Source organism: Lithobates pipiens, unplaced genomic scaffold (assembly GCF_037356315.1).
Source record: "Lithobates pipiens isolate NorthernLeopardFrog02 unplaced genomic scaffold, aLitPip1_a1.2 Scaffold_10, whole genome shotgun sequence".
Lineage (NCBI taxonomy): Eukaryota > Metazoa > Chordata > Amphibia > Anura > Ranidae > Lithobates > Lithobates pipiens.
The window spans coordinates 25,593,570-25,616,725 of NW_027507686.1; the positions used below are offsets into that span (position 1 = coordinate 25,593,570).

Here is a 23,156-nt window from a genome sequence, read left to right on the forward strand (position 1 = left end):
CTCTCTAGTTTCTATCTAGTCTGTCTCTCAATGTATTATCTATCTTCTCTTTCTCTAATTTCTATCTATGTTCTCTCTCGCACTGTCTCTCTCTCTCTCTATTTATTTATCCATTCATCAATTATCTAGCTTCTGTTATACCCCCCATCATCCTTCACTGGTTGCATGCTGGTTCAAGGCGGTAGATGGGGCAGTTTCCCAGGGTCTGCAGAACTGTGGGGTCACCCATCTTGTGCAATGCTGACATATAGCACAGCAGAGATATCCAGATTATGAACTGTCGGTATTTCTACTGATTCTTCTTTATAAAGGTGGAATTAGACATTTGGCTTTGATTTCTTACCCTGCTGGATCACCACGCTCTTATTCTGGGCGATGAATAGAAACATTACCTTCTCCCCTCTGGATAGAATTATCAGAATCGACATGAAACAAATTCACCCATCAACAAACATATTAATCTTCGCAGAGGAGCCTTGGGTAAAGCAATTGTTTACCTCCATTTAGACAAAAACTTGGCAGCGCGGTTGGGCGATTTGTTGTGCCGTCAATACGAATAACAATGGACAGAGGGGTTCTGGTTCTGATTTAGGGACCAGGCTCTGAACTCTTTTAGCACAACTAGAGCAACAAACAGAAGGGATTGACCCCCTCCTACTCCGGAATTTGGCGTTCTTCGGTCAACAAGGGATGCATTGAAAGGGCTGGTGTAGACCGTCTTGAAGTGTTGGTTTTGGGTGGAATGCGGCCTTGGAGCCTTGTGTCAGGCTGTATCCTGCCTGCTGAAGTCGGCAGACAATCGTATCCCTGCTCATTCCCAATATTGTAACTCCATTCAGGAAACAGTGTAGCTGTGCTTAAGTCAGAAGGACTGCTCAGCTTTCCTGTAATAAGTGCTATGTAATCTTTTGCAGCTAAGCTTTCAGTAGCACTTCTGGGTGGCACTGCATTGTCTTATCAGATGATTCCCTTTCATATAAAACTGGTGGTTTCTGGTAGCACCAGAAAACGCTATTTGCTGCCAGTTCTGCTCCTCGTGGGTGGAGCATATGCCATGCTTCCTGCTGGATGATCTACAGCAGTCTTTATCAACCTTTTACTCCAGAGAATGCCCTAAGAACCCTTAGTAAAACTAATTTATTGTGGGCCAACAGTAAAATGCCCCTTCCACTGATTTTTAGTAGGAAGAATGAAACCTTTTCAGTGGTCATCAGAATACCACCCTTACCAAGCTAATTGATGCCATGCTGCTGGCTTTGCCAACTGTTGTGGCTCTGGAACTGTATAGGCACCATCCAATGGTGGATCATTCAGCCATGGCTCAAAGGAAGTCCTAGAAAGTAAACCTCTGGCGGTGAGCCATGATTGAGAATGGCTAATCTGCAGGCATTTCCATGTATCTATAGGACAGTGATGGCAAACCTTGGCACCCCAGATGTTTTGGAACTACATTTCCCATGATGCTTATGCACTCTGCACTGTAGTGGAGCATCATGGGAAATGTAGTTCCAAAACATCTGAGGTGCCAAGGTTCGCCATCACTAATCTCTGACCTTTCGAAACAGCTAGCGTAAAAAGAAATCCACTTGGCAAAAAATTATGGAAAACCCAAAACCGTATTGTGGGACCAGCAGCTGGTTTAAGTAGACTGACCTCACAAATGGGCACTGCATTGCCTTTCCATATGATTTCATTTCACATTCAACTGGTGGCTGCTGGTAACACCAGCAAACTCTGTTCACTGCCAGTTCTGCTCCTCGGGGTGGGGCATTTCACACCCCCATTTATTGATCTACAGGAGCCTTTCTCAACCTTTTTACCCCAGAGGAATTCCTAAGATTATTTTCACTATTTTCAGACCTTGGTCAACCCTTACTAAAACTGTCTGGCGTGGCAAAGGGGCATTGGCAATGAAACAGTTTTAGCACTATACAATGGTAAGTCAATCAGCCACAGTTCAAAGAAGCCCAAGAAATCTCTGGAGAAACCCTAGAACTCCACAGAACCCTGGTTGAAAATGGCTGATTTACGGGCCTTCCTAGGTATCTCTTTCTCTAAACAGCAAGTTTAAAAAGAATTCCAATAGGCAAAAAGTAATGGGAAACCCACAATTGTACAGTTGTGACCAGCAGCTTGTTTCAGCAGACTGAGCAGAGCAGACCTCTGAAAGTGGGCACAAATTGCCAACACACACAACCCAAAATCTTGTGGAAAGCTATTCCAGTTGAGGCTGTTAACCACTTCAATACCGGGCACTTAAACACCTTCCTGCCCAGACCAATTTTGAGCTTTCAGCGCTGTCGCACTTTGAATGACAATTGCGCGGTCATGCTACACTGTACCCAAATGAAATTTTTTATCATTTTTTCCCCACAAATAGAGGTTTCTTTTGGTGGTATTTGATCACCTCTACGGTTTTTATTTTTTGCTAAACAAATAAAAAAATACCGATTTTTTTTTTAAATATGTTTTTTTTTGTTTCAGTTTCAAAACTTTGTAAAGAAGTAAGTTTTTTCCTTCACTGATGGGCACTGATGGGGTTACTCTGATGGGCAATGATAAGGCGGCACTGATGGGCACCGATGAGGTGGCACCAATGAGGTGGCATTGATGGGCACTGATATGTGGTACTGATAGGCGGCACTGATGGGCACTGATAGTCGGCACTGATAGTCGGCACTGATGGGTGGCACTGATAGGTGCCACAAATTGGCACTGATAGCTGGCACGGATTGGCATGGATGGGTGGTACAGGTGGGCATGGATAGGCGGCACAGGTGGGCATGGATAGGCGGCACAGGTGGGCACGGATAGGCGGCACAGGTGGGCACGGATGGGCACTGATAGGCGGCACAGAAGGGAACTGATAGGTGGCATTGTATTATATTATACTGTATTAATGGATGCCAAACAATAATGTATGCCAATCAGTGATGCCCATTGTGGACACTGATTGGCATCCATTGTGGCACTGACTGGAATCCCTGGTGGTCTAGGGTGGCCTACCTTGTCCTGGGCATCCCTGGTGGTCTGGTGGCATCCCTGGCGGTCCAGTGTGGACATCCTCGGGGGGGCTGCGCTGATAATCGATCAGCACAGACCCCCCGTCAGAGGAGCAGCCGATCGGCTCTCCTCTACTCACGTCTCAGACGCGAGTGAGGAAAAGCCGATCACAGGCTCTTCCTATTTACACTGTGATCAGCCGTGATTGGACACGGCTGATCACGTGGTAAAGAGTCTTCATCAGAGACTCTTTACCGAGATCGTAGTTGCGGGGTGTCAGACTGACACCCCGCAACAACGATCGCCGCGATGCGCGCCCCCGGGGGTGCGCAGCGGCTCAAAATCCTGATCACGTCATATGACGTCTGGTCAGGATTTTGAAACCACTTTGCTGCCGTCTATCTGTTATAGGGCGGGCGGCAAGTTGCAAAGTGTGGTTGCCTTCATATTAATGGCCATGGGGGGAGGAGGCAACTTAATATCAATGGTCATGGAGGGGAAGTGGTCAACACATATTACCTACTTCAACACCGTAGGAGGTCCTTAGGTTAAAGGGGTTGTACCGGGATGATGCCTGCACCTGCAGCCGGCAATGTCCACTAAGGCACAAGAGAGTTGAGTGGCTGAACAGCCACTTGATCACTCCTGCAGGTGGCAGAAGAGGGTCCCCCTCTCCTGCCGCCGTTGCCACCATTCTGCCACCATTCTGCCACCATTCTGATGCTCTGCTGCCTGATCACAGAGGTCGTCCGTTTGCGGAGCATAAAGGCATTTAAAGCATTGCCTACGGAGAATTCAGGTCCCCATTACACAGGCGGATGCAATTTTAAAGCATGACATTTTAGGTAGCTACTTCCTCAGTGTAACATCATCTTTTATATTTGAAAATGTGAGTATTATATTGTGTTTGTGTTCAATAAAATTCATTAAAGTGTATTTTTACAAAAATAATTAAAAGATTTTTTTCTATAGGGCCTCTGCTAAAAAAAAATATATATTTATATATTTTTTGGGACTTCTAAGTAATTTTCTAGGAAAGTAGATTTTTACATGTACACGAGAAGTGTCACAATTGGCCCTGTAGGCAAGTGGTTAATGGTCATGGTGGGAAGGAGTCAACCCCATAATATTAGTCATGAGGGAAAGGAGTCAACTCTCTATTAATGGCCATGGGGAAAGGAGTCAACTCCATATTAATGGCCAAGGGGGGAAAGGGTCGACTCAGTATTAATGGTCATGGGGAAAGGGGTCAACTCCATATTAATGGCCATGAGTGGAAAGGAGCCAATTCCATATTAATGGCTAAGATTTGGAATGGGATGTCCAACAAGCCCATAGAGGCGTGATGGTCAGGTGGTCATATTGTGTACTATCAATGTGCATCTATTGGGGGTGAAAAATCATTGAAGGTGTTTTGTTGCATTTTTCCCCCAGACCTGCACACTTGGCATGCAAGTTCAAGCCAAGATCTTGAGGAAGAAAAATCTTTTGCCTCTGAGCACCCTATGATGTCTGTGGGTCCCTTCAGTTCTCCGTGTCAAATGAGATAGTAACGGATTCCAGGACTCCTCCAGCTGGACGGCCTCTCCCTACACACTGGACGTTGTGTAAATAATTGTCGCCTGGTTGGCATGGGCCCGCTGAACGCGATTCCATATACTTCAAAATCAACATTCTGTAAACTCCATTGCAAGAGACCACAGCTTCAATATCAACAATGGAAAATAGTACAAGTTCATTTGTAGCAGCTGGAATCCAGCCATTTGTCTTTCTCATCCTTCTCAAGTTGAACTAGTTGAAACAGAATCCTACCCGTACTGAAGAAACGAGATTTGTCTTACTTTGACAAGGTAGCGGAGCTCTGCCTTAAAGTTGAACTGCAGTCTTAGTCTTGAACAGTTGTACAGGCTTCTCTTCTGGACTAAAATTGCCTATTCTGGTTTCACTGCACACTGTGAGTTTCTCACAATGTGCATTAGAAACTGAAGCAAGTCCGATAAATCCCGCCTCATTTCTTGGCTGGAGGACATCCATCCTGATTTAGTCCTTTCGTCTCCAGCCCAATTGTCCTTGGCCCGCCCCTTTCATTCATTGGATTTCAGTTCTTTCAATCATTGAGGCTCAGTAGGAATGCCCACTCCACAATGAGGACCACTGATTAAAGTATTTTAATAACTACATAGCTCCTCCCAAAAGTCAGCCCCCTGCTTGCATCAGGGCTGAGGGCTCTTAAGATGAGTTCTGAGGCAGGGTGCTATGATGTTTTCAGGAAACTATGTCCAGCATAATCTGGGTGGAAATTTATGGAATTAGACAGTGTGGGGTTGAACTACTTGTTAGATGTCCTTAAAGTAAAGTCTCAAAAATTAGTAAACATTTGAACTTTATACTGTATGTGCTGAATTATTTTAATTTTTAAAAAATCCTTTTTTTTTTAAATTTAATATGAAATTACTTTAACCCCCCTGCATTTCAGGCTGATGGTGATCATGACTCCCTGTACTCACAGCATGTCCTCAAGCTTGGGCTGTGCGCCATTCAACCTGGAAGACTGAGGACATCTAGTGGCAGAAAATAATTACTGCGTGGGACAGAGCTGCTTTTTCATTATAAATACTGGAGGATCAATTTTGATTTATTTATTTATTTATTTTTTAAGTGTTGGGCTGTTGCTGGAAACAAGCAACAGCTGCAACAAAAGCTTCAAATGTTGGCAGACATTTTAATGAAATTCTTGTTGAAATTCTAATAAAAATTAATTATAACAGTGACATTGCATAAAGTCAGGGGCCTCCCTCACCAATCACATTGTTAATCATGCTCATAGTTAAGATTTAGAAAAGCTGGGAGGAGAAGAGCTCACAGAAATGATCAATCTTCCCACTTCTGTCATCTCCTTATTACTCCTTAAAGGATAATTACATTTATATTTTTCCGTTTAAGTCAGGGTGATGGAACGATGATGGAGCAGCCTGGGAATGTGCAGGGTGGTACAGTGGTGGAAGAGATGAGAAGGGGGTTCAGCAGTGGGACAGAAGAGCAGGGGGGTACAGTGACAGCCCAGATGTGCAGGGGGGTTCAGTGTTGGGGCAGAAAATCAGGAAGGTAGAGCAGAGGGGTAGGTGTGAAAGTAGGTGTATTGGTGGGGCAGATGAGCAGGGGGTTACAGTGGTGGGGCAGGAGAGCAGGGGGAACAGTGGTGGGGCAGGAGAGCAGGAGGAAAAGTGGTGGGGCAGGAGAGCAGAGGTGGGGCAGAAGAGCAGGGGGTACAGAGGTGAGGCAGATGTGCAGGAGGTACATTGGTGGGGCAGATAAGAAAGCGGGTTACAGTGGTGCAGCAGATGGGTTCAATGTTAGGACAGATAAGAAGGTGATTTAGTAGTAAGGCAGAAGAGCATGGGGATACGGCGGTGGAGCAGATGTGAAAAGGGGTACATTGATGGGGCAGATGAGCAAGGGTAGTGGGGCAGATGTGCAGGAGGTACAGTGATGGGGCAGATGACTAGAGGGTTACAGTGGTGAGACAGATGAGAAGGGGGTTACAGTGGTGGGAAAGATGAGCAGGGGGGTTCAGTGTTGGGGCAGAGGAGAAAGGAGTTACACTGGTGGGACAGCTGAGCAGGGGGTTACAGCAGTGGGGTAGAGCGGCAGGGGGTACAGAGGTGGGGCAGATGTGCAGAGGAGAAAGGAGGTACATTGGTGCATGAGTAGGGGGTTACAGTGATGGGGCAGAAGAGCAAATAAGTTCAGTGTTAGGACAGATGAGAAGATGGTTCTGTGGTGGGGCAGATGAGCAGAGTGGTACAGATGAGCAGGGTGGTACAGTGGTGGGGCAGATGTCGAGGTGGTTACAGTGGTGGAGCAGATGAGCAGGGGGTTACAGATGAGCAGGGGGGTTACAGATGAGCAGGGGGTTACAGTGGTGGAGCAGATGAGCAGGGGGTTACAGATGAGCAGGGGGTTACAGATGAGCAGGGGGTTACAGTGGTGAAACAGATTTGCAGGGAGGACAGTGAGGTGTGAAGTTGCAGGAATTGGGGCTCATTTGAGGCGTGAGAGTGCAGGATGTTAATTTCTCACTACTACTACGACCTTTACTTTACTAAAAAATCCTTTTCGTGAGTGAGAGTGTGAAGTTGACATTTTTTTGTTATAAAATTGGCATGTTCAATTTCTTTGAAAACATTTTTCAGTGCACTGTGCTCAGTAGGTTGAGTTCCCCGTGTTCTATGGTAATGTGATCACAGGATGTTCTGTCTATGCTCATTGTATGTACTTGTATGCTCCTTGTTCGTGTTTCATGTTTCTAATGCTGTAAGACATAATCTAACACCCTCCATAAAAGTAAAGCCATTTTTTGTATCCAAGAAGCTTCCAGCGCTTAATTGCAATACTCTGCACAATAGGTTATGGACCCAGCAGCAACCATACACTGGAAAGAGAATTTTGCAACTCAGTGAGCCTGTGAGTACTGTATACAAGCGAATGAATGATGGCAAGCAGTTCAGATGTGCATAGGGGGTCACAGGTTCATTGAATGCACAGGAGCACTGGGGCCATTGGGTCACTAGAGTGCACAGTGGGCCACGGGTGCTCTGGGGTCACCAGACACAAGGTTCACAGAATCACTGGAGGCACAAGAGCTCCGAGGTGACTTTAACATACTGGGGGTCACAGAGCCACTGAAGACACTGACTGGGGTCACAGCAGCAGGTGGGCTTGGGTTAGGCATAGCAACCTGTTGCCAAGCTGCATGTTAACTAACCATTTAAAGACTAAATGGCCGTGGCGCCAGACGCCGGTGCTCTGGGTGGAGGAGAGGCCCGGGTCTGAGACAGACAAGTGGTTAAAATTGACTGTTAATCAAGCTTTATGGATTCTTGTATACATAACAAAAAGTTTCAACTGTAGCTTTAGCTCAAAATTAGCATCCTTGGGCCATCTTACTTGCAGGAAATTACCCCCCAATATCCAAAGGCACATAAAATAGAGATTGTCCCAGTCTGGGGCATATATATATATATATAATCAATCTGCCTTTATAGGTAACAGACATAAGTGAGGCCTGAGGATGACCCCATTAAATGGAGATCTTAAAGACCTTTAATTTATGGGATTGTCAGGCTAAGCCTCGGATTATCTATATAACCTCCACCTTCATGTCAAATGGAAGTATAAGAGCTTTCTCCAAAGCCAAATTCCTTTCTGATGTCCTTTATGAGGCTGACACGGAAACCTATTAGTGCAGACCTCAGGTCGGAGGAACATTTTATGTTACCGAAATCTTAAAGTGGTTGTAAACCCTCGTTTAAAAAAAAAAAAAAATCATACTTACCTCCACTTTGCAGTTAGTTTTGCACGGAGGGGCCCCAAACCTGCTCTTCTGGGGTCCCCCGGCGGCGCTCGCGGCTCCTTTTTGCATCGGTAAACCCCCTGGGAGAAGCGCTCTCGCTGGGGGTTACCTTGTGACACAGAACGCCAGACTCGGCCCCGCCTCCCGCGTCACTGGATTTGATTGACATCAGCAGGAGCCAATGGCTGTGCTGCTATCAATCTATCCAATCAAGAGGCTGGGGGGGTGGGGGGTTGGACGGACGGTCACTGTCAGAAGTTTTTTTTCACCTTTCACCTCAGACCTGGGCAAGGAAAGTCCCTCTCCTGTCTCATACAACTTGCGATGTGTGTTTGTACTCACAGTTTTGATTTAAACTCCATCACCAGATTGTCACCTGCCGCACATTGCTGTGTCCTAGAGTGAAGGCAGGGAGCAGAGAGATGATGTATGGTGGGCGGGCTCTGGGCCCCTCATAGTGGCATAAGGAGCAGAGCGGGCTGGCGCCGGGCCCCTCATAGTGGCATAAGGAGCAGAGCGGGCTGGCGCCGGGCCCCTCATAGTGGCATAAGGAGCAGAGCGGACTGGCGGGCGGGCGGGCACCGGGCCCCTCACAGTGGGATAAGCAGCGGAGCAGAGTGGTGGGCGGACGCTGGGCCCCTCACAGTGGGATAAGGAGTGGAGTGGAGTGGGCTGGTGGGTGGGCTCAGGGCCCCTCATGGTGGGATAAGGAGCGGGCTGGTGGGTGGGCTCAGGGCCCCTCACAGTGGGATAAGGAGCAGGGTGGGCCCACCATGTTCCCATGGTGGGATAAGGAGCGAGCGAGCGAGCGGGCGGGCGGGCTCAGGGCCCCTCACAGTGGGATAAGGAGCAGAACGGGCTAGCGCCGCACCCCCCCCCAGTGGGATAAGGAGCAGAGCGGGCTGGCGCTGGGCTCCTCACAGTGGGATAAGGAGCAGAGCGGGCTGGTGGGCGGACGGGCCCCGGGCCCCTGACAGTGGCATAAGCAGCGGAACAGAGTGGTGGGCGGGCACCGGGCCCCTCACAGTGGGATAAGGAGCAGAGCGGGGTGGTGGGCATGGGGCCGGGCCTCTCACAGTGGGATAAGGAGCAGAGTGGGCCGGGCCCCTCACAGTGGGATAAGGAGCAGAGCGGGCCGGGCCCCTCACAGTGGGATAAGGAGCAGAGCGGGCCGGGCCCCTCACAGTGGGATAAGGAGCGGAGCGGGCTGGTGGGTGGGTCGGCGGGCTCAGGGCCCCTCACAGTGGGATAAGGAGCAGAGTGGTGGGTGGGCGCCGTGGCATGGCGGGCCCCGCCCCTCACAGTGGGATAAGCAGCGGAGCGGGTGGCGGTTTTGCTCAGTGAAAGTGTCGTTCGGGGTCCCCCTGGTGGGCCGTCCTGCTCATCCCCCAAGGACACAAGCATCAGATTCACCTGTGTCAAGGCGCATGCGCATGCCTCCAGCAACATGGGAAGACATTATGATGGAGTGGGAGGAAATAGTTCAGCCTGATGGTTGATTTTCATCCACCCAGTTTGGTACCTGTGAGAACTGATCATCGTATTCTCTTGGTCCTGTCTATACGGATCGGCTGCTCTATGTCATTTATATCAGTAAAATGTGTAATGTGTGGGTGATGTGCAGTGTGACTCCTCCAGGAGGGATGGTGTTTGAAATAGAAAATACAGATTATTATTGTAGGAGAGAAATGTCAGAAAAGGAGACCCTTTCCTGAAGGAGAAATGTGATTGGAGGGATAGAGACTTCATGAGTCAAGCAGCAAGCAGACAGACGGATCATTATATATAATCAGTGGTCAGTCATGGTGTGCTGTGTGCGGCACAGAACGGACACGGTCCGCCCCTCTGATCATGAATACTCAACACAGCTCTCAGAAATCCCGGTCGTAGCAATGACGTAGAAATCCCGAAATCGCGGCCCCTAGTGCGCATGCGCGGGATTTCCGGTCCGCGCATGCGCAGTTCGATCCCGAAATCGCGGCCCCTAGTGCGCATGCGCGGGATTTCAGGTCCGCGCATGCGCAGTTCGATCGCGGCCCCTAGTGCGCATGCGCGGGATTTCCGGTCCGCGCATGCGCAGTTCGATCCCGAAATCGCGGCCCCTAGTGCGCATGCGCGGGATTTCCGGTCCGCGCATGCGCAGTTCGATCCCGAAATCGCGGCCCCTAGTGCGCATGCGCGGGATTTCCGGTCCGCGCATGCGCAGTTCGATCCCGAAATCGCGGCCCCTAGTGCGCATGCGCGGGATTTCAGGTCCGCGCATGCGCAGTGCGATCCCGAAATCGCGGCCCCCTAGTGCGCATGCGCGGGATTTCCGTTCCGCGCGTGCGCAGTTCGATCCCGAAATCGCGGCCCCTAGTGCGCATGCGCGGGATTTCCGGTCCGCGCATGCGCAGTTCGATCCCGAAATCGCGGCCCCTAGTGCGCATGCGCGGGATTTCCGGTCCGCGCATGCGCAGTTCGATCCCGAAATCGCGGCCCCTAGTGCGCATGCGCGGGATTTCAGGTCCGCGCATGCGCAGTGCGATCCCGAAATCGCGGCCCCCTAGTGCGCATGCGCGGGATTTCCGTTCCGCGCATGCGCAGTTCGATCCCGAAATCGCGGCCCCTAGTGCGCATGCGCGGGATTTCCGGTCCGCGCATGCGCAGTTCGATCCCGAAATCGCGGCCCCTAGTGCGCATGCGCGGGATTTCCGGTCCGCGCATGCGCAGTTCGATCCCGAAATCGCGGCCCCTAGTGCGCATGCGCGGGATTTCCGGTCCGCGCATGCGCAGTTCGATCCCGAAATCGCGGCCCCTAGTGCGCATGCGCGGGATTTCCGGTCCGCGCATGCGCAGTGCGATCCCGAAATTGCGGCCCCTAGTGCGCATGCGCGGGATTTCAGGTCCGCGCATGCGCAGTGCGATCCCGAAATCGCGGCCCCTAGTGCGCATGCGCGGGATTTCCGGTTCCCTATCTGCGCATTTTATCCTATGGACGTAACGGATGTTTGTTTTTGTTTGTTTACTTGCAATTGCCACTATGAAAAAGATTGTGGCGGGAAAGCATCGCCTCACATACAGGAGAAGGTCCCGGGATGCAGAATAAGGCGAGTTCTCTGCAATCTATGAAATGTTTGGTTGGTTTTCATACTGACATTGTGAAATCTGTTCAGCAGTTTGCCATTTATTTGTGCTGTAGATGATTGGTATGACATTTTCTCTCCTATGGAGGTGGTCGATGATTGTGCTGAATTTCGTTCGGTGCTGACAGAGAGCAATTTTGAACTGGGGAATTTGATAGAATCTGTCATTTTTCTTTCCTGGCACAAAAGCATGGCGGCATAGTTGTGGGTAAGCCCCGCCTCCTCATACCGTAGGACCCACCCACATGTCTGCATTCTAGTCCCAATACAAACGGGAGCAGGGTGGGGCTCGTGTGCCCTCGTACGTATCTGCCAGAAAAAGAAAATGAGAGCGTTCGGTGCGCACAGACTCTGGACAGTTGTGCATAGCAACCAATCCACTTCTAAATTTAGCTTGTTCAATTAACCACTTGCCAACCGCTGCACGTCAGTATACATGGTCACAACGGCAGCGGTGGGCAAATGGTCATACCTGTACGTCCCCTTTAATTGGTGGGACTTGATGTCCGCCAGTCTGCCACCGATCGTGTCGCGGAGCCGCAGAATGCTGCCTTGTGACGTGACATCGGAGCAGTGAACGCTGTCGTGAATGGAAGCCCGCGCGCCTGCCCTCCCTCCGCCCTCCGCCCAGTTAGAATCACTCCCTAGGACACACTTAACCCTTTGATCGCCCCCTAGTGTTAACCCCTTCCATGCTCCTGTCATTTACACAGTAATCGGTGCATTTTTATAGCACTGATCGCTGTATAAATGACAATGGTCCCAAAATAGTGTCCAAAGTGTCCCCCATAATGTCTCAGTCATCGCCGCAATTACTTACAAAAAAAATAAATAAAAGTGCCATAAAACTATCCCCTAGTTTGTAGACGCTATAACTTTTGCGCAAACCAATCAATATACGCTTATTTTAAATTTTTTTTTTTGGACTGTAGGTCCAAGAAATATCTCCTAAACCTACACGGTTTAGGAGATATTTGGCGAAAGACAGGCACCGCTGTCTACGATGCATGCGCCGTAGACAGCGGCACGCAGGCGTACTGAGCATGGCATCGTTAACGACGGGAGTGACGTCATCGCGGCTTCACCGAATGACAGCGGCGGAGCAGCGAGACCCCACCGAGAAGATGGATGCGTTGGACTACAGGGGACAGCGGTGACATCGCTGGCTCCTGTGTCAGGTAAGTGACACATAATGGACTACTATGCGATGCACAGTAGTCCATTATGCTTTACCTTTGCAGGGAGACAAAGAGGAAGTAAACTCATCAGGGTTTACTTCCTCTTTAACCACTTTCAGACGGGACCAATTTGCTGGTCAAAGACCAGACCACTTTTTGCGATTCGGCACTGCGTCGCTTTAACTGACAATTGCGCGGTCGTGCGACGTGGCTCCCAAACAAAATTGACGTCCTTTTTTTCCCACAAATAGAGCTTTCTTTTGGTGGTATTTGATCACCCCTGCGGTTTTTATTTTTTGCGCTATAAACAAAAATAGAGCGACAATTTTGAAAAAAACGCATTATTTTTTACTTTTTGTTATAAATATCCCCCAAAAATATATAAAAAAACATTTTTTTCCCTCAATTTAGGCCGATACGTATTCTTCTACATATTTTTGGTAAAAAAAATCGCAATAAGCGATTATTGATTGGTTTGCGCAAAAGTTATAGCGTTTACAAAATAGGGATAGTTTTATAGCATTTTTATTAATAATTTTTTATTATTTTTTTTTTTTACTAGTAATGGCGGCGATCTGCGATTTTTATTGTGACTGCGACATTGTCGGGGACCCATCGGACATTTTTGACACATTTTTGGGACCATTGTCATTTATACAGTAATCACTGCTATATAAATGCAGTGATTCCTGTGTAAATGACACTGGCAGTGAAAGGGTTAACCAGTGGGTGGCAGTGTAGGGGTTAAGTGTTCCTAGGGGTGTGTTACTAACTGTGGGGGGGTTGGGCTTTCATTTAGTGTACACTGATCTCTGCTCCAATCACATGGAGCAGAGATCAGCGTCACTAGTTGCTAGGCAGAATGGAAAAATGTTGTTTACACAGCATTTCCTCCATTCGGCCGCTCCGTGAGACGATCGCGGGGATGCCCGCGGGTCCCGCGACCAGACTCACGGGGGTCCCGACCAGCGCGGGAGCGTGCCGCCGGCAGGGCGGCTTTGAATATTGGACGTACCTGTACGCCAATATGCCTGCCCGTGCCATTTTGCCAACGTATATCGTCGTGCGCTGGTCGGGAAGTGGTTAAGATGGTGCTAAAAACAAAACAAAAAAAAACTAACATTTTCATATTAAATAATGTGCCAGTGTAACCCTTCCAGGTATTTATTACTGAAATCAAAGCAACTCCCCCTGACAATGCCTTCATTTGCATTTCTCTCCAGAAGTACAGAGCCATCTTTGTTCAGACATCTTTCCTCAGACCATCTACTTCCTTGGCTGAGATGCCAAGATGAGCCAATCATGTCAATCCAGGTGGCTGTGTTTATAAATGTCTGACGCAGATCAGCCCCTCCTGAAGCATCTCACCTTGCAACATGCTACAAAGTTACAATGTGCAGCCTGATCACTGAGGAAGAGGAGGAAATGAATGCTTCCTCCTGCCTGCAGCAGACTGATGACATCATCTTAGCCTATGCAGAGTCACTGCATGGATTTCAAAGATGGCTTTTTAATGACAAAAGTTGGAGCTCTTCTGAATAATGTTTCTATAATAAGCCAATAGAGTGTTTGTATTTGTGTGTATCGTGGGGGAAATAATGCGCTGCTGATAATTGAACAAAGAAAATCCACTCTCTTGCCTCTATTACCTAATGGTAGATTCAACCCATCTTAGTAAAAGTTAGGGGTAAGCGACATTAAGGCCAATGGGAAAAGCTAAATTAAAGCTGATTTCTGACCAAACCTCTATCCTCTTCTGACTAATCAATTGGTTTCATAAAAAAAGAAAAGCCTGGAATTCCTGTGTCATGTGACAAACTGGGTCTCAATTTTTTTTTTTCTCTGCGAAGCAGTGTGGGAGGATCCATATTCAAGTGCCCACGCCATTGCCTGATGATGGGGACACTACCTCTTGGCTGATTAAGGAGTCCTGAAAATTGTAGGGGTTCTCAAAGACCCATGAAGACAGGTGGGGTCCTGATGACTGGAGGGATTTTCAAAGGGTCCTGAAGATCAGAGGGGTCCTGAACATTGAAGGGGCCCTGAGGATCTGAGGGGTTTTCCAAGGGTCCTGACGATCGAAAGGGTTCTCCAAGGTTCCTGGCGATCGGAGGGGTTCTCCAAGGTTCCTGACGATCGGAGGGGTTCTCCAAGGTTCCTGGCGATCGGAGGGGTTCTCCAAGGTTCCTGGCGATCGGAGGGGTTCTCCAAGGTTCCTGGCGATCGGAGGGGTTCTCCAAGGGTCCTGACGATCGAAAGGGTTCTCCAAGGTTCCTGGCGATCGGAGGGGTTCTCCAAGGTTCCTGACGATCGGAGGGGTTCTCCAAGGTTCCTGGCGATCGGAGGGGTTCTCCAAGGTTCCTGGCGATCGGAGGGGTTCTCCAAGGGTCCTGACGATCGAAAGGGTTCTCCAAGGTTCCTGGCGATCGGAGGGGTTCTCCAAGGTTCCTGACGATCGGAGGGTTTCTCCAAGGGTCCTGACGATCGGAGGGGTTCTCCAAGGGTCCTGACGATCAGAGGGGTTCTCCAAGGGTCCTGACGATCGATCGTCAGGACCCTTGGAGGACCCTTGGAGAACCCCTCCGATCGTCGGGACCCTTGGAGAACCCCTCCGATCGTCGGGACCCTTGGAGAACCCTCCGATCGTCAGGACCCTTGGAGAACCCCTCCGGAGGGGTTCTCCACGGGTCCTGGTGATTGGATGGGTTCTCCAAGGGTCCTAGACCAGCTGACACTAGTTTTCTAATGCCGGCTGCAGCAAAGTTGTATCACATGGCACCAGGGTCCCTGCACACTACTAATGTCACCTGGTAGGGCTGCATGGTTCAATTAGACAGTTGTGTAAAAATAAAGTTTATCAAAATCACCCACTCTTCCCTGGGGATCTGTTGAAGGGTTGCATTGGATTCAATGTGAGTGATCTATGAATATGCAGTCTATCGGTCTGGGTGGCCAACTTTATGTCCACATCTAATGAAGGATGAATAGCATGAAAACAAAACAAGAGCACCAGGCTAAATGAAAGTTTTTAAGTCACATATAACAGCCAACACGTTTCGGGGGTGAACACACCTTGTTTCATCAGAGTTACAAGTACGGAGATCTTCCAGTGGGGACACTAGTTCTACTGACTACCAGGAATTTCCTCTCACTTCCTATTTGGACTTGAGGACAGGAAGTGAAGGGAAATCTCCCCAATGGAACAAAGTTGACAAAATAAAAAAAAACGAATGGGTTAACATAAACACGAAAATAAGTTTTGCCTTCTCCTTTAACATCGGCATAGAAAGAAAAATTGTACAACGTTCGTCTGTTGTCCCTTGCAGCCTGTTCGACATGGGAGTAGAATATTACTGCTACAGCTCAGACATCACCTGCTCCTTCCCCACCAATGGGAAATTCACCGCTGACCAGAGAGCCATCTGTGAAGCCGTACTCAAGTCATCCCGTGCCGTCATGAATGCTGTGAAACCCGGTAAGAAGTTAAACATTTCTACCTACAGTACATGTCGTCACATTGTATCTATGTGTAGTTTGTAAATCTGTTGTATCAGCCCTCAAAATTTCCACTCTCCTGCTTGCATTTGGCGAGTGGAAATTAGTGGAGGGTGAGTTTGGAGCAGGGGCAGACTGGGCTGACAGTTTCCTGTCTGATCGCTTCTGGCAGAAGCATTACGGCCATCAGGAGGGGGACTCCCTGCCCCCCGGGCCACTCTGATGTTCTGTAAAAAAAAAAAGGCTGCACCACTTCTGCCAGAAGCGATCAGCCAGGAAACTGTCATAAGGATCAGGCAGCCAGATGACACAGAGCAGGGATCTTCCGCTGAGACGCGCCTTGTATATGAATAGCCGGCCGCTGTCAAAACAAAGTCCCGCCTCCTGGATCGGCATTGGACCAGTGTGCTGTCTATTAGAGTAGCTGGTCTAGGAGGCGGGACTTTGTTTGACAGCGCCTGGCTATTCATATAGAAGCAGCGTCTCAGAGAGAGATCCCTGATCTGTGTCACCCGGCCAGCACTGATGGGCAACGATACGCTGCGGTGATAGGCTGTAGTGATGGGCAACGATAGGCTGCAGTGATGGGCAACGATAGGCTGCACTGACGGGCACTGATACGCTGCACCGATGTGTCATTTATACTGTAACAGTGTCTATTTTTAGAATTGATCACTGTATTGGTGTCACTGGTCCCCAAAAAGTGTCACTTAGTGTCCAATTTGTCCGCCGCAATGTTGCAGCCCCGCCAAAGATCGCTGATCACCTCCATTACGAGTAAAAATACAAATAAAAAAATTCCCCCCCAAAAAATCCTATAGTTTGTAGATGTGATAACTTTTGGGCAAACCAAAAATGGGAATTTTTTTTTACCAAAAATATGTAGCAGAGTACATATGATGAAAGTGGTTAACTAGGAAGCGGCATACATGCAGAGGTGTGATTGAGTTTCCTCTCCATCCAGGAACGCAGACACACCGGAGCCCTTTCTTCTAACGGTGACCTAAATCTCCGGCAGCGTCCTCTGTGTCTCAGCGACAAAGGTGGCTTCCGATGTGCCTCGCAGCAGAATTCCTGCCGGCCAGTTGCAGGCCCGCTCTTCAGACGCAGGGCTGGAAAAGAGGCTGCGTTGCTGTCAGTGTGGGCGAGTGGGAGGGGCTGGCCGAAGAGAGTCACGGGAAGCAGGCGGCAGTCTGGATCAGCCAGACAAGGCGCTCTCACCGTGTATGTCGGGGGGTGGTAGGGTCCCAGCTCTGATGATGAGGATGTGGCTGTCAGCGCTCTCTTATATGGCTGGTTGATGAATGACCCCCCCCCCCCCCCCCCCCCACTCGCTCTCACACTTCACCCAGCTGAGCAGTCATTACATGCTGAGAAACTATTTATCCGAAACCGCAACAGGTAAAGCACGCCAGGGCCAGATCCCCCGTGACGCAACTCAACAACAGCAGAACCAATAGGAACGTCTTATTCCAAAGTACAGTCATTGTGTTCTACTGTCATCTGATTGGAGGGAACATCCCTTTTCCAATCTATGAACGCCAGGAACATATAAGGCCCAGTTCAGATCTTGCGTAACGGGAGCAAGCTACTGCACTCGCAATTTTTTTTAGTGAGATTTACACGTGTTGCGGATAGGGCAGCCTATTAACTTCAATTCGCATTTGTCGCCCAACAGAAGCCCCTGCTCCTTATTGGGTGACAAGCTTGATGTGATTTTTAACCCGCGTTTTTTATTATTTTCTGTGTTCGAGTTGGAGAAATTTTCCCTGATTTCCTGTGAGGACAGGAAGTGCTTCTATTTCTGGCTGTGCCTTCCACAGGAAGTGAGGGAAAGTCTGCCAAATGGGGGCACAGACAATAAAAAAAAAAAAAAAAAATCTGACAAATTGTAATCCTTCCCCTTCTATCCAAAACAAGAACAACATTTTGTACGGTGTTAGTGGCACTACCTGAAATCACATGTTTAAATGCCATTTGGCCATGTGACCAGTAGAGGCAGGGAGCAGAACCTGAGGACTTCCATGTGACCAGTAAGGGAAGGGAGAAGAACCTGAGGACTTCCATGTGACCGGTAAGGGAAGGGAGCAGAACCTGAGGACTTCCATGTGACCGGTAAGGGAAGGGAGCAGAACCTGAGGACTTCCATGTGACCGGTAAGGGAAGGGAGCAGAACCTGAGGACTTCCATGTGACCGGTAAGGGAAGGGAGCAGAACCTGAGGACTTCCATGTGACCGGTAAGGGAAGGGAGCAGAACCTGAGGACTTCCATTTGATCAGAGTAAGGGAAGGGAGCAGAACCTGAGGACTTCCATGTGACCGGTAAGGGAAGGGAGCAGAACTTGAGGACTTCCATTTGATCAGAGTAAGGGAAGGGAGCAAGACCTGAGGACTTCCATGTGACTCAGCTCCCAAATATCACACCAGGGGAAAGACGTCTGTCCACTCCTCTAGGAGTGTTTATTATTTATATTTCTGTTATATTCACGTTTTGCACCAATACCCTTTTTTTTGTTATCGGCGAGTGTGAGTACCCATATTTTCGGTCAAGTACACACTGATACTTTGCAGTTGAGCGGTGAGGAACCCCGCATGCGATTTGGACAGGAATCGCACCGTATTCCTGTTCAGATCACATGCATATCTTTTCAATTCGATTTGCGTCCATTCATTTTGTATAGACGCAAAGTATCGTATCGGGAGCATACTTGGTATCAGCAAATTCCTAATGGTCACTGTTGACTTCACAGTCATTTCCCATCTCATTATTATTTAGTTCATCATTCAGTTTAGTGTGTGGGGGTTTGGTGGTCTGGCGAGTGTTTCCGTGAGATTTTTATTTTATTGTACTGTGTGTATTTTTTTTTTGTTATACATTTTGTAGTATCTTTTCTCTTACATGGTGTGTTTGTCATCTATTATAGTTCTGTATGGTGACTCTTCCAGTGGCCTCCATAGAAGAGAATTGAACGCACACAGCTGGACTCCACTGATGATTATTGCTTTGGCATTTCCTGAGTCACCTGCTGCCTGATTCGTCACCAAGATGGGGTAAGTTCCGGCCAGACTACGAGCGGGCAAGGGGTCACCTACCTTGTTAAATGCAGCCAGTGGGGGGGGTCACAGTGGCTGCATTTGATGGGCGCAGTGGCTGCATTTGATGGGCGCAGTGGCTGCATTTGATGGGCGCAGTGGCTGAATTTGATGGGCGCAGTGGCTGCTTTTCCCACCAACCCCCAATCACTGCTAGAGATGGAGATCTGTCTGTGATCGTTCAGTCACCGTTGCTCAGAGCACGCTCCCTGCACAAACGCTCTGCCGCCCATGCAAGCACATGTGTGGTGTGTGCGTGTTAACCACTAGCCGACCACCCTATAGCCGAACGATGGCTACAGTGCGGACATCCAGTTTTGGGAGACCGTCATATGATTTGATTTCCTCCCGTGATCACGCAAACCCACTCTGTGATCGCCATGTCCTCCGGCCACAGCTGATCACAGATTGAGGTAAAGAGACAATCAGTGTCCAATCACAGCTGATCACAATGTAAACAGAAGCTGGTTGTCGGCTTTCATTTCCTCACACTGACAGCGCGAGGAGAGCCGATGACCGGTTTTTGCTGTGAGGTCCGGTTTTTATAGCTTATTTATTACCAATGCATTAACACCTGCGTGCATCTTGCAAATGCTGCACGTTTGTGGCCACATTTATCTGTGGTGCAGGAAATGCACATGGAACTCACCTTTCCCGCACCTTATTTTGTTGTGAGCTGGCCGTTAATGTTCTAGATAGAAATCAAGTAATATTCCATCAAAAATAAAAAGGAAAAACACTGACCTCCTGAAACTGCCTGGCTGTCATACTGATCCTTCAGGTTCAATACACCATAAGGCACTGATCTGAAGCAAGCAAGTATGCAGAAAGTGAAGTCTGACGGGGGCGTGGCCTGGACATGACCAAGTGAAGTTGCATATTCTGAGAGTTCCCGGCAAAATCAACCAGATATGACCGGTATGCTATCTGCAAAATGGCTTAAACGCACAGCGTCAACATGGGTGACCCGTTCCAGCATGTCAAAAGTCAATATACAGCAATACTTCTCACAAATCCAGAGACATTCCCCGGGCGTTAGATTGGCGGCTCCAGAAGGCCCAGACTTCGGACATGCAGTCCCCATCTCCCAGTCCCTCTTCGGACGGTTTCTCAGAGACACCGGTGGCCTTTTGACCTGAGATGGCTACCTCCCCTCAACTACCAGGCGCATGCCAACTCGTCACTATTACAAGCCCTCCCCACCAGGACGGACATTGAGGCCCTGATCCTCCGGCTGGAGGAAACTCACCTCCAGGACATCTGGGAAGTGAGAGATGTTGTTAACACGCTCGCGGACAGAGTAACTGCAGGAGATGCAGCTTTCTTCACTCTTGATAGGTAGCAGTCCTGGAGCAATCATGAGACGCACATCGTGACATGAAGGACCGAAGCCGCCGCAACAACCTGCAGCTCGACGGTCTTTCCTTGGAACCCTGTGTCATGTGCGGCGAAATCCTGACGTCACAGGTATCAAAGCAGGAAACTCGCAACAAAAAGTATCAGCATATGCTGATGATATGATGTTTTCACTTATGAACCCAGTCATCTCTCTCCCGAACCTACTACACAAATTCGAAATTTAAGGTGCCCTCTCCGATCTAAAAATTCATTTTACCAAATCAGAAGCGATGTGGATTGCTATACCACAGCCCCAACTCGTACATCTCCAAGCAAGCTTTAAATTGAAATGGACAGACACACTGAATTACTTGGGCACGCTCATCCCCTCAAGGTTTTAAAAAATGTTTGACCTAAATTCCCCACCCCTTCTGAAAAAGATTAAGCACCTTCTTAACACATGGCACACCGGTCTTGACTCGTGGTTTGGTCGCTGTAACATAATAAAAATGAGTAACCTCCCTAAATTTTGTATCTCTTCCAGGCCTTACCTAGTCATCTCAAGTAAGTTACTTTAAATGAACACACTCACTGTTCACAGAATTCAACTGGGCCCGCAAACAACCACGACAGGAGAAAATTACTTTCTCCGCCCAAACAACATAGTGGCTTAGTGATGCCGGACATTCGCACTTACTACCAGACAACACACCTAGGGAGGCTAATAGACTGGTGCAGACATTGGGACGCCAAGCTATGGCCTCAATTGAAACCCAAAGTGAAATACCCCTCCATAGAGCACCACAGTGCTACGCAACTCTACCCACCAACATTAAACGACATCCTCTCATTGGACCCGCTACGCGCATATGCGCAAATATGTTCACTCAAGCCTCTCTCTCATCCCGAAACTCGCCCTTGTTCTCTATGTTGGGTAACCCTAAGTTCATACCGGGACTTCATGATGTGTTCTTTCAGAACTTGATCAGCTTAGACTATTTCCAAGCCGCAGGACAATGGATGTCCATATCAGACCTCACAAATCTAGAAGGTCCTTTCTGCTTGGATTTTTTCAAAGCACTTCATCTCCGCCATTTCTTATAGTCCATACCCCCTCCCAGAGAATCTAGCCAACCCCTCACGACCTTAAAGGAATACTGCTCAAACACACTCTTGCTCACCTACAACCCGTTGATTACGCCCCCAGCTGACTACCAACCTCTGGGCCTGATCAGGTGAGAACAGGATTTAATAAATCCTCTATCTGTACTAAAATTCAAGAAACTAACTTTAAAATTATGTCGAGGGTGGTACAGAACCCCAACTACATAAATTCTTCCCCTCGACGTCCCGACCTATGTTGGCGGTGCCAGAGGGACCGAAGAACTCTTCTACATATCTTCTGGGCGTGTCCCAAAATAGCAGACTTCTGGACAAATGTCTGCCACATCACACACAAATTTATGAAACGCCTCATCCTGGACGATCCCGCCTTCTTTCTCCTCCATGCCTCCACGATCAAGGAGAAAATCTATAAGAGGTCCGTAATCTGTCACCTCCTAGATGCTGTCAAATCATGTATTCCCTTCCATTGGAAATCCTCACACCCACCGACCATCGGCATGTGGCTTAGAAAGGTCACAGACAAACAAAATGGAGGACCTTATCCTCTCGGCCAGACATTGACAGGACCAATACTCTAAAACCTAGACTCTATGGAAATTATTTGTATACTCTGATGAGGGCCAGGCCCTCCTGGGGAATGACCCAGCTACATGAATCTTACAAAACCTCCCTTTGCATCTCCACTTTGTGACAAATTCCCAGAATTATGCTATAACTTAGCTACTCTGTGGATCCATGTTCATGGTCCCACCCTCCCCCCTTCCCCCACTTCTCCCTACTTCTGACTCCCATCTCTCCTTTCTTTCTATGTATAGCCATTTCTTTCCGTTTTATTGTTTTAATTTTAAGAAACAAGGAAAACTGTAATGTCGCGTACACACATTTTCTGATGGGAAATGTTGGATGTGAGCTTGTTGTCGGAATGTCCGACCATGTGTGTGCGCTCCATCGAACATTTGCTGTCGGACTTTCCACCAACAAATGTTTGCTATCAGGTTCTAAATTTTCCGCCAACAAAACTTTGTTGTCTGAAAGTCTGATCGTGTGTACACAGGTCCGTTGCACAAAAGTCCACGCATGCTCAGAAGCAGAAGCGGCCGGTCTTATAAACTAGCGTTGGTAATGGAGAATTAACATTCGTGACGCGGCAAATTATGAAATCTCCAGATGCAGCGCAACAAATCTCTTCTTTAATGACATAATAATGAGGCTGCTTTGCTGGTGATACTGATGGAGTTATTGCAAACAGATTTTCAAAGGCTTTTTTTTTTCCAAGTGATATCAAGAATATTAATAATAATAGCGCAAAATAAAAAACGAAGAAAAAAAAAAGCACGAATCAACACTCACTAAACTTCTACGAACACGAAATTAGCAATAGGAGCCCAAAGTAGTACATCACTACGGTCGTAATTGTTGGCCAACATTTGTGTTTGAGCCGACACC

The 23,156-nt window shown here is 48.4% G+C and overlaps 1 protein-coding gene across 2 annotated transcripts in view; it reads left to right on the top strand.

Moving 5' to 3' along the window:
• The first annotated feature begins 11,293 nt into the window (after positions 1-11,293).
• LOC143928272 (hepatocyte nuclear factor 4-beta-like) overlaps positions 11,294-23,156 on the top strand; it is a 92,020-nt gene continuing 80,157 nt past the window's right edge. For both annotated transcript variants that reach the window (XM_077453055.1, XM_077453063.1), the window contains exons 1-2: positions 11,294-11,445; positions 15,986-16,134. In XM_077453055.1, coding sequence (XP_077309181.1) covers positions 11,330-11,445; positions 15,986-16,134 — 265 coding nt within the window. In that variant the 5' untranslated portion in view covers positions 11,294-11,329. The remainder of the gene's footprint in view (positions 11,446-15,985; positions 16,135-23,156) is intronic.